At 41.3% G+C, this 11,940-nt stretch overlaps 1 protein-coding gene across 1 annotated transcript; it reads left to right on the top strand.

Annotated features, from left to right (window-relative positions):
- The first annotated feature begins 2,685 nt into the window (after positions 1-2,685).
- Positions 2,686-11,532, top strand: KCNV1 (potassium voltage-gated channel modifier subfamily V member 1). Its single transcript, XM_010366689.1, has 4 exons — positions 2,686-2,909; positions 3,336-4,596; positions 5,762-6,291; positions 9,939-11,532. Exons 2-4 carry the CDS (start codon positions 4,136-4,138, stop codon positions 10,448-10,450), a joined length of 1,503 nt encoding a protein of 500 aa, XP_010364991.1. The 5' UTR covers positions 2,686-2,909; positions 3,336-4,135; the 3' UTR covers positions 10,451-11,532.
- Positions 11,533-11,940: the final 408 nt, after the last annotated feature.

The following is an 11,940-nucleotide window of genomic DNA, read 5'->3' as shown; positions in this document are numbered from 1 at the left end:
TATTAACATAAATATTCTCATGAATTCTTCAAAACCTAAATGAAGTGTTACATATTTTTAACAGTAGGATTTTCTAATAAGCTTAAAATGACTTTTAACTTTTATTTTCATAACTGTTATTGAGTTAGACATTTAAAGTATGCCATGATTCTTCTTTTGATCTTATTTGTAACTTTTAAGAATATACAGTCTTCATTAATAAACTTAAAAATACTCATAAAAATGGAAAGAATTAAAAATACTAGTTGTCGCTGGAGATTCCATTTCAAGTCGATATGTGTAGAATTGATAGATGAAGCCAAAAGCAAGTAGAGTATTTCATAACAAGAATCTTAATGGAAAATCACTCGAATATAACATCTGATGACTAGGGAATATACCCAAAGCCTTTAGACTGTCGGGTTTTTACATTGCAGTACTGAGCAACCTCCCACATGACAATCACATTCCTCCCATGTTATGTAGAAATGAAATGGAAAGCATGACCTCACCACCTCCAACTACTTATCAGCAGTTCTCCTTTGACATACCTCAGATTATACCTCAGGTCAGGATTAGGGCTAAAAGAAGTATCCTTGAAGTGGACATATTTCCCTTCTTATTCTATGGTATGTTCTTCCTTGGAGTCTCTTACTAAAACCTGGGCCATCAAGGAAGGAAAATCAACAGACTTAAGGGAAAGGCACAGAGCACAGGTGGGGATTTGTATTACTCAAGACTCTATATTTTAAAACGGGTCATTTATATTTATATACTCCATGTTGACTAATCATCCCCCTAGTTATGATTGCCTTGATTAGTGTAAATTGCTATAACTACAATCAATGCCCAATTGAAATATTTAGGCTGTTAGCAGTTGAGACAGAGTCAGGAGTCAGAAAGGACCTGTTTCAAGCCTTTCACATACCCCTTCACATATTCACTATGTAAGGTAGAAAGTGACTTTCTTAGTGCCTATGAGCATCCAAGTTGAAATCCATAACTAAGGATTACGGTGCTTACATCATAGGATCATTGTGAGAGGTCAGATGTGTAGCAAAGAGCCTGACTCTTAAGGAGAGGTTATTATAACATTCTACAGGACAACATTCATCACAACTGAGGTTCAGTGGCTTAGTGGCAGGGGAGGAGACCTGGAAGCCTCAGTCATCTTTCACTAACCTCTGGCTACCTGTCCAAGATCTCTCTCCTCACCTAAAGCTGTCATTCTCCTTTGAACGCTTTCCTCTTTCCTCACCATAATCTGTAAAGCTAGTATAGACTTTTATTGTTAATCATGGTATGAATAAGGCTTAACAGAACTATGGCCTTTTGCTTTTTTTCAATACCTAAATAATCTCTAATTGAGATGTTGGCGGAGTTTTCTTGCTGTGCAGGGGAAAGCTCCATTACATTAAAAAATAATAACAATACAGTACCTATACAGAATGATGAACTACTGACTGGGATAAATCTAGCATCTCTGTATTTACTGTAGGGAGGAGTTCTTTATGGAGAGAAGTTAACCAAATGGATGGCTGTCAAAAAAAACCATGCTTATAAATATTATAGTTTAAAAAAGTTTATTGAAGTCCCCCATTTATTCTCAGAGGATTACTATAAGCTCCACAACAACAGAGATCTTGTCTGTTCTTCATTGATATATCGCAAGTGCCCTGAATAGTGCCAGTATATAGTGAAAGCTCAGTAAACTTTTGTTGAAAGTGTGATGAAAATACCTAATTAAACTCCTGTCCTTCATTAGAAACTTGCAAACAAAGAAAATAAAAGCAACCACACTGACTTATCAACCAAAAAAATCATGTTTCTAGCATTTTGTTTATGAAGGCAGCCTCTGACATGTAGTCCTGGGTTTGATTTGAACTGTGTGGCCCTTTGTAAATCATTTAATTTCCCTGTGCCTCACTTTTCCTTTCTGTAAAATGTGTATATGCTACCTCATAGTGTTGTCATTATGATTAAATTAGGTACTGCATGAATAAAGAGCCTACAAATTTCCTGGCATAAAGTAAGCACCCATTAAATGTTGGGTGTTTTTATTAAAACTTGAAATTTCACTGAGGAAGGCACTAAGACCCTCGAAGTAAATGATAGCTAGACGTCCCACAGCCAGTTGGCAAAGTTAGAACTAAACAGTAACGTTTTTGTCCAATCTATGAAAAATCTTATTCTACTACATCAGGCTGCCTGCTTGTGTCTTTATATATACTACCTAATATGTGTGTGTGTGTATACTTTCTAATATATACTTATATATGTAAGTGTATACATAATATATGCTTTCCAATATGTATTCTGTATATACATACTAGAAAACAACAAAGATGAGTGTGGTTCACTCTCTCTGGCAAAGACTGGAAAAATGCATGATTCTGAGATGCCTGCTGAAAATGAGAAAACCTTGAACCATGCCAAACAAAGCAGTTAATATAACTGCCCTAACCTCAAGTTAAGCATACTGATCAAGTCGGAAATTTTGTTCTGGAACATTTGCAAAGGCACATCCAGGGAAACGGGAATCAAATGCAGTAATTCTGCAAGTGTATTCAGGATGAATATAATATTCAGTGTCACCAGGCACCTCACTCCCCCCGCCCCCACCCCCGCCGTCTCACCTCCCTCCCTTAGATCCTGCCACTCCTCTCTGCTGGTGCTGGAAGCACTGGGCGGGTGGCTCTCCGGGCTAGAGCGGGCGGGGCGGACGCGCTTAGCCTAAGCCCAGGGTCCAGGAGCCCGGAGGGAGGTGGAGGCAAGGCGAGGCAGCAGGCGCTGAGTAGAGCTCAGTTGGAGCACAGTTTCCCTCCTGGACCGGTCGAGTCAGACCTCACGTGTAGACCAAGAGGATCAAAGGAAGGGTACGTTACCTGCGGCGCCGGTTGTGCGCAGATCAGATGTGCCAGGAGCTGCAGGTGAGTCACTTGCTCTTCCCTCCCGCCCCCACCTCCTCGCCAGGAGTCCAACAGGTTGGATGGAGCGCAGCTTCCAGTGGCCCCGTGGGTTCACTTCTACTCTAACCTGGGCGCTGGCCTCGGCTTCTCCCTTTACCGAGGGAGGCCGTCGTTACTATTTAAATTTCTGCCCCAGCCCACGCTTGTTCTATTCCTTGCCTTTTTGCCTTTCCTTCTAAAATGAGAGCTCCGCTGTGCTCAGAACACCTGCTCTCCGGGAAACTTGTAGGGACAGAAATGGCTAAAAGGAAGGGTCCCTCAACAAAGTGCCTCAACACGAGGTATACACTGGACAGGGTGGGAACTGACAGTGACATTCCTAGTTCTTAGTGACCCATTGGGGCTTCAATAAAAAGTCATCATTAATTATTCTTGTTTCTCAACCAGGAGGTCAAAACCTAAGGGAGACAGGAGAAGAAAATGGAGCGTCAGTGATCATCAGACTAGAATGAGAGTGAATTGGGAGAAAATGGTGCGGCCCCCTCACCCAGAGCACCCTCCCCCACCTGCTCACATCCCCAGCGAACACCTCCGGGGAGGCCTATGAGGCAGCAGTAAAAGAAGAGGGAGGAATATAAAGTCTCAAGTTGGAAGGGACCCGGTTACCACTTCCTTTGCTTTCTGAACTTTTTGTTTTGGTCTCCTGCGGGCAGGAGTGAGTCTCGCCATCCCCCTTGCTTGCTTGCTTGCATTCAGCTAAGAGTCATCTTCTCTCTTCTTCTTCCTCCTCCGCCCCACATCTCCCTCCTTCCTCCCTTCCCCAACCCCTCCACCCACCAAGTAGCGAGTCATTCAATCTGTACACCTCCTGGGCTGAGAATCGCAATTGCGAAGTTGGGAGGCGGAGTGACAACGTTTGAGAAGGGCCAGGGCGATCGGCAGTGTGCACAGGGACTGTGTCGGGCTTGGACCTCACCTCATCCTTTCTCTTAGAGCGACCCTTCCTCTGCTCCCAGTCTCCTCTCTCTGCCACTTGTGCGCTGCTTCCGCGCACTCGCGGCTCCCTAGCGGCAGGAGGAGGAAGGAGCACAGCGGGTGGAGAGAGTGCGCCAGGGAGAGGTAACCCCTTCGGGAGCCCGGGGAATCCCGGTCGCCACCAGGGGCCGTGCCACCGCCCTCGCGGGACCAACGCTTCCGGCGTGTCCCCAACTTTGTGGCGCCCTCAGGCCGCGGCGACTGGGATAGAGATGCCTTCCAGCGGCAGAGCGCTGCTGGACTCGCCGCTGGACAGCGGCTCCCTGACCTCCCTGGACTCTAGTGTCTTCTGCAGCGAGGGTGAAGGGGAGCCCTTGGCGCTCGGGGACTGCTTCACGGTCAATGTGGGCGGCAGCCGCTTCGTGCTCTCGCAGCAGGCGCTGTCCTGCTTCCCGCACACGCGCCTTGGCAAGCTGGCTGTGGTGGTGGCTTCCTACCGTCGCCCTGGGGCCCTGGCCGCCGTGCCCAGCCCTCTGGAGCTTTGCGACGATGCCAACCCCGTGGACAACGAGTACTTCTTCGACCGCAGCTCGCAGGCGTTCCGCTATGTCCTGCACTACTACCGCACGGGCCGCCTGCATGTCATGGAGCAGCTGTGCGCGCTCTCCTTCCTGCAGGAGATCCAGTACTGGGGCATCGATGAGCTCAGCATCGATTCCTGCTGCAGGGACAGGTACCCCGGAGGCAAGCGGCGGCTGGGCGGGGAGGCGGGCGCGGCAGAGAAAGAGAGGAAGGCACAGGTAGATTTGAGGCTTTACATAAGCTTCGCTGGAGCCAGGCCTAGCAATAAGGTGTGGCCACTTCTGGGTTGACAGGTGGGGTGGGGGTAGGGGACTGGAAAGCGTCATCGCCAACTTTTGAATAGAACTTTTTGAATCTCTTTGTTCCCTTTTTTGAGTATGCTAATTTAACGTATAAGGCAAGGGACTTCAGGCCCACAATAAATATTTGGTGACTGAATAAATGAATCAGAAAAGCCATGCTCCAAAAGATGCATGTATAGGGATAAAAGATTTGGCACGCAGCATTATAATTCATCAAACCTAGAACACTGACTGAAAAACTTGAATGGAGAATTGTTTTAAATATAGAAGATAAAAGGTTGGTCCCTTGATTGAAAGATTGTGGAACTCTGAGGTTACCTTGCTATTATTACCATTTCTTCATGAATACATTTCCTTTACACACACAAAAAAGTTCCATCTGCCAAACATCCGTTCTTGTTACCAGAAAATGGGTAATAAAATGTATTAATCCAAAGTAGCTTTGCTATGTATAAACTTCTACTAAGAAAGTGTCATTTTAAAAATTATAATCCAGTCCGGTCGTGGTGGCTCACGCCTGTAATCCCAGCACTTTGGGAGGCCGAGGCGGGTGGATCACTTGAGGCGAAGAGTTCGAGACCCCCACCCCGAGGCAACATGGTGAAACCCTGTCTCTACTAAAAATACAAAAATTACCCGGGGTGGTGGCGCACACCTGTAATCCCAGCTACTTAGGAGGCTGGGGCAGGAGAATCGCTTGAACCTGGGAAGTGGAGGCTACAGTGAGCTGAGATCACTCCACAGCACTCCAGCCTGGGCCGCAGAGCGAGACTCCATCTCAAATAAAATAAAATAGAATAAAATAAAATAAAATAACAAGAAAAAAGAAAAATAATCATAATCCTAAGGGAGAAATTCTGAATACTGTGGGTAAGACACAACCTAACTAAAATATGAATAGACATTTTTCTCCATTTCGTTGAATGAAGTCTGACCTCCCTGCCATATTTAATTATCTTATACTTCTGTATTTTAATAAAGTTCGACTAATCACCAAATTGTTTTCTCTACAAGATACTTCAGAAGAAAAGAGCTGAGTGAAACTTTAGACTTCAAGAAGGACACAGAAGACCAGGAAAGTCAACATGAGAGTGAACAGGACTTCTCTCAAGGACCTTGTCCCACTGTTCGCCAGAAGCTCTGGAATATCCTGGAGAAACCTGGATCTTCCACAGCTGCCCGTATCTTTGGGGTCATCTCTATTATCTTCGTGGTGGTGTCCATCATTAACATGGCCCTGATGTCAGCTGAGTTAAGCTGGCTGGACCTGCAGCTGCTGGAAATCCTGGAGTATGTGTGCATTAGCTGGTTCACTGGGGAGTTTGTCCTCCGCTTCCTGTGTGTGCGGGACAGGTGTCGCTTCCTAAGAAAGGTGCCGAACATCATAGACCTCCTTGCCATCTTGCCCTTCTACATCACTCTTCTGGTAGAAAGCCTAAGTGGGAGCCAGACCACGCAGGAGCTGGAGAACGTGGGGCGCATTGTCCAGGTTTTGAGGCTGCTCAGGGCTCTGCGCATGCTAAAGCTGGGCAGACATTCCACAGGTATTCAGATTTCATTGATGACTTTTAATTTGCATTGCATGTCAGCATTTGTTATTTGACCACAGTACAAGGAAAGTCACGCTGAACTGATATTCAAAACTACCAACTCCCATACTTTACCCGATCATGACCTCTAAGGAGATATTGGGAAGATAAAACCTTGAAGTTGTTATCACAGGTATAGAGAAGTGAGCTCTCACATACCTCCTCTCCATAAGAGAAATGTTGAGAGAAAATTTGACCATTTGCTAACCTCAGTTTATTTGAAACCATTGCCCAGAAGATTTACAAAAATTAAAGGCACTCTGCCTCTTCAAGGTTCTAGACAAAACAGGCCTAAATGACACATAAAAAGATACAAATAAATTATATATGCTATATAGGGACATAAACCAATTTATCTTCAGTATCCAAGAAGTACTTGCCACATATACTCCTTGGCAGAAGGGAAAGTCAGCCCTTCAGAGCGTTCTCTGGCCATTTAGAAAGAGAAATGACTAGGCACAGGTGGCCTTTCCAAAATTTTCGAAGACGCAATGAAAATATTTTGCTTTGGGAGAAAGCAAAATGAACTAATGAAATGCTTTATCTAGTATCTGAAGGTTTTCTTGTCCCTAACCTGGGATGTATGAGAGAGGGGAATACAGAAATCCCTTAGATTTTGTGTGCCATAGAGCCTTTGAAAATACAATTAATATTTTCCTAGAAAAGTCTCCATATAACACACACACAAACACATTAAGGTACGTGAAAATTATAATCAATATCAGTGAAAATCACAGGAACTGATTAAAAATGATTCTTGCATCCCCAACAGTAGTAGTTATCAGTGGCTGGCCCTGCAACTGTCAGATGTTTTGGAGTACATGAGTTTCCTTATGACATACCTTAATGAAAATAAGAATCCCCAGACAAGCTTGTTGAAATACAGCTTCTGGCTCCAATCCCCAGAAAGCTTGAGGCCGGATCTAGAGCACACATTTTATAAATAATAAGTTCACCAATGACTTTGATGTAGGTGGTTCTTGGACAAAACCTTGAGAAACACTGAAGTATGATGTCATATTAATTTTATATATGTTGACACAAATACATATTAGCACAAACAAATTGACTACAGATTACTATCCCTATTTTATTTCCCTAGATATGTGCCCTGACTGACCACCTCAAAAAGGTTGATGGTAGTTGTCCTTCTAATAAATGTTGAGTGAAATTAACTTCTGATATGTTTTTCTTCAACATTTCTCTGGTAATTAGAACTTATTATAATATAATTTTGGTAGTGTATTTTCCTAGCTAGTCTCACATACCAGGAATTTGATAGTGGTGTTTCTAACAACTTTTACAAGTACCACTCTTTGTTTTCTGACACAGATAATGGGATGCTTTCTTCAAGTATTTATAAACTCTTCACAAGACTCAATGTAAAAACACCCAGTAAAGACTACATTTTTTTCTAGAAGAAAGGAAAAGGAAAATAACAGTAATTTCCACAATGTCACCTCTTCAAAGATTTTCTCCATTCTAAAACATGTATAAAGTTTTAGTAAACCCTTAATTATTAAAAATATATGACTAGGATATTTGACAATTTTTCCCTCAACACTACACTTATTAAAATTTAAATATAGATGATCTATTTCCCCATGTAATAATTATAAATAAAAATTGAGAGGTGTTATAGAATAATGGGTTTTTGGCCAGACAACTAGGTTTAAATCATGGCTCTGTAGCTTTCTATGAGATAAGCTATCTCTTCATGCCTCAGCCTCCTCATCTGTATAATGGCATAACAATTACCTTGTCCCTCTTACATCCTTTCTTTTGAGGATTCTCTGAGTTAATAGAGATAACATGCTAGAAATTCCACTCACTTTGTTTTCCTTTACAAAATTGCTTTGAACATTTGCTTTAAATTAAAACAGTGTTCCCAGACAAATGCTATGCATCTCCTCATGTGTTGTGAATTTATTTAAGGAATGTAATTTCATGTAGACACATCAAGGCCAGTTCTTTATAAAGGTAAAGGTATTATAAAGGTATTCTGAAAGATATTCTTTTAAAGTTAAACTTCAAACTATTCAATGATCTTTAAAAATAGCTGGTTAATAATTCAAGAATATCTCAAACTTTGAAGAGCAAGATTCAAAATCATAAGAGTATGATTAGTATGCTAATGCATTTGAAATAGTTTCTAGTGAGTGAATAAAAACAAATAATGATTCTAAGGGGTATTATTTTGGACTTCTGAGGCAATATCATTTTGACATCATGTTGATAATATTTCAAAATGTGGACAAACTTTATTAACCACCCTCTAGTATTAGGGAATAAATCGTATGGTTCATTCAAAGCCTGGTTCCATAATGGGCTTTTCTTTCTTTCTTTTTTTTTTTTTTTCTGAGACAAAGTCTCATTCTATTGCCCAAGTTGGATTTTAATGGCGTGATCTCGGCTCATGGCAAACTTTGCCTCACGGGTTCAAGTTATTCTCCTGTCTCAGTCTCCCAAGTAACTAGGATTACAGGCACACACTATCACAACAGGCTGATTTTTGTACTTTTAGTAGACACAGGGTTTCCCATGTTGGCCAGGCTGGTCTTGAACTCCTGACCTCGTGATCTGCCTGCCTCGGCCTCTCCAAGTGCTGGGATTATAGGCGTGAGCCACCACGCCGGCCCATTAGGGGTTCTTACTCCCCTTAGGACCTAGTGTCTTCAGAGACAGAATTGGACTATCGAGGGTCTGTCTCCCTGGGGTTTAATAAATCCTCAGATCTAGGAATGGAAAAGCAGCCAATGCTTCATAATGAGTAAATTCTCTAGTGGTTCCATTTTCCATATCTTTGTGCAATGGAGGAATATTCTGTATTCAGGTCTGTTATTATAGGAAAGCAGAAATTTTATGTACTCAAGGGAGATAATTTCCTATAGCTTTGGTATTAAGGACTAGGGTTTCAGTGGGTGTCCTGGGAGTTCAGACCTCCTCTTGATATACCGCTGAGAATATCCCCTGAATATACATGTGATGTTCTCATGTCAAGTTTATCACCAATGCCTAACTTCCTTCTGCTGCTTCACTTTGTTGCTATGGTGCCCATTGTTTACTTTTTCTGGCTTTCCGGTAATCAGGTTCCTGATTGTGTTAAACTTCACAAGGAAGGTGAGAAAAACAGACACATAAAATACAAGACAACATAAAAGTGGCATTAGAAACAAGTGCTAAAATGATGCACTGAAATGCAGATGTGACCAAATGAGCCCTCCACATACAACACCGCAAAGGCCTCTTATTGTGCAGACTAAAGTACAAAACTCCTATCATACCACCCCTGCCTGCCTTCAGCCTTACTTCTCGCCTTCTTTTTAATAGTAGAAGTTCAATAATTCTATAGGTGAATTAATGAATCTAATTATATTTCTCTCTAGCCTTCTCAACTTGGTCCCATCAACTAGACTGTGAACTTCCTGAGCACAAGGATTATGATTTAATCAGCTTTGTATCCCCAGAACATTGCCCAGTGCTGGGGACATTTAAGTGTGCAATGCAGTTTGTGGGTGGAGAGCAAGGAAGGAGAGGGGAGGGAAGGGAAGGAAGAGAGAGAAGAGGGATGCCAATGACTGACAACATTTGTTCTATTGCAGGATTACGCTCCCTTGGGATGACAATCACCCAGTGTTATGAAGAAGTTGGCCTACTGCTCCTATTTCTATCCGTGGGAATCTCTATATTTTCAACTGTAGAATACTTTGCTGAGCAAAGCATTCCTGACACAACCTTCACAAGTGTCCCTTGTGCATGGTGGTGGGCCACCACCTCTATGACTACCGTGGGATATGGGGACATTAGACCAGACACCACCACAGGCAAAATCGTGGCCTTCATGTGTATATTATCAGGAATTCTTGTCTTGGCCTTGCCTATTGCTATTATTAATGATCGCTTCTCTGCTTGCTACTTCACCTTGAAACTCAAGGAAGCAGCTGTTAGACAGCGTGAAGCCCTAAAGAAGCTTACCAAGAATATAGCCACTGACTCATATATCAGTGTTAACTTGAGAGATGTCTATGCCCGGAGTATCATGGAGATGCTTCGACTGAAAGGCAGAGAAAGAGCAAGTACCAGGAGCAGCGGGGGAGATGATTTCTGGTTTTGAATTAATTTTCAATTTATTTACAAAAGCTATGTACAATTTACTAAAATGATAAAGCAGGGATGTGGATTTCTGTATTCTGATGATGAGTCTCTTCGGAGTACTGCTCATCTTAATTAATTTTTGCTGATACATTGCTTCATCTACTAGAATATTTCACATCACCTATAACAACTGCACAGTGTTCTGACACATCTGAGTATCCAAAATAGCCAATTAACACAATCAAATACAACTGGGCAAATATAAACATGTTTGAATTGTCAAATATAAAATAATGTTATTGCAATACATACAAAAAGTTAAAGATTTTATGTATCGCTAATAGTAGGAATTTTCTGCACCACTATATTTTTAAAAATGGAAGTTAAACTGCATAGATCAGAGAAAGATAAGTAAATATTTAAGAACATATTGAACAACTTTGCTATTTAAAGATATTATCCAAGTACATAAATTATTCCTTTCTCTATCAATTCAAGCTATTGAATATAATAATTAGCTTTACAAGAGGAAACCCTTATTTGATGGGCAGAGATTGTATCCCTACCTTCTTTTTCGTGTAAACCACTGGTCACAAATGAACTGATCTCTGTATCCCATTATTACTCTAAGAGGTGGGAATCCCAAAACTGCTTAGATTGCAGTACATAAGTCTGCACAAAAACTTCAACAATTGCACATCTTCATTCTCCCAACTGAGTGTAATATGTGGAGCATAAAACAGCATATTTCTTAGTACTTCATGAAAATCAGATGGTCTTTAAATGTCTCTTTATGGATGTATTGTTCACGTTATGGCTTTAAAATAATGAATATATGAAAGTGAGGTAGTGAACATCCTAAATTTCTACACTGAAATTATTAAATAATCTTATTTCATAAAATGGGAAATATATGTTGAATGACATCACTGGATGAACTTGAAGATCTTTTATTTGTTAACAAAAAGTATTATGGACAGCTTTCTGACTGTTGGGGTAAATAGCAAATGTTCAAACTTTACAGGCATTTTGACATTCATGATAATAATACAATTCCTAGACATTGTGTTATATAATTAAAGCCAAAACCTCTAAAGCTAAGAACTAGCTCATGATTCCCAGTATTTTAGTAAATGAGATTCTAAAACCTAAGAATAACAAGGAATGCATCACTTTCATACCTACATTTCCAATATAATAGAGCCCCCAAGGGGAAGAAAATTGGTTCTTGAGGAAAAAGAAAAAATCTTTTCACTTCATATACAAAACACAGATAAGCACATTGAGTATATCTGTGGCATTAACATTTCATGGGGGTGAGATATTAGGGAAAAAATGCCTAGAAGGCTCTTTGCCAGGGGTTCGTGGTGATAAGAAATAAACATTGAGGACTGCTTTAATATGTAGCTATAACATATTTCATAAACTTTATTCAAGACATCCTATTATGCTATGCACTACCAAGAAAGAAAGATGCCAGTCAATTGTAAGATGCCATTAACTGTAAAA

Source organism: Rhinopithecus roxellana, chromosome 9 (genome assembly GCF_007565055.1).
Source record: "Rhinopithecus roxellana isolate Shanxi Qingling chromosome 9, ASM756505v1, whole genome shotgun sequence".
In the NCBI taxonomy this organism is placed as follows: Eukaryota; Metazoa; Chordata; class Mammalia; order Primates; family Cercopithecidae; genus Rhinopithecus; species Rhinopithecus roxellana.
The sequence above is the reverse complement of the archived record's forward strand: the minus strand, read 5'-3'. Positions and strand labels throughout refer to the sequence as shown.

Coding starts and splice junctions, on each gene's coding strand:
- KCNV1 (XM_010366689.1), top strand. CDS start 4,136: ATGCCTTCCAGCGGCAGAGCGCTGCTGGACTCGCCGCTGGACAGCGGC. Junction 4,597..5,761: donor GATTCCTGCTGCAGGGACAG/GTACCCCGGAGG, acceptor TTTCTCTACAAG/ATACTTCAGAAGAAAAGAGC. Junction 6,292..9,938: donor GCTGGGCAGACATTCCACAG/GTATTCAGATTT, acceptor GTTCTATTGCAG/GATTACGCTCCCTTGGGATG.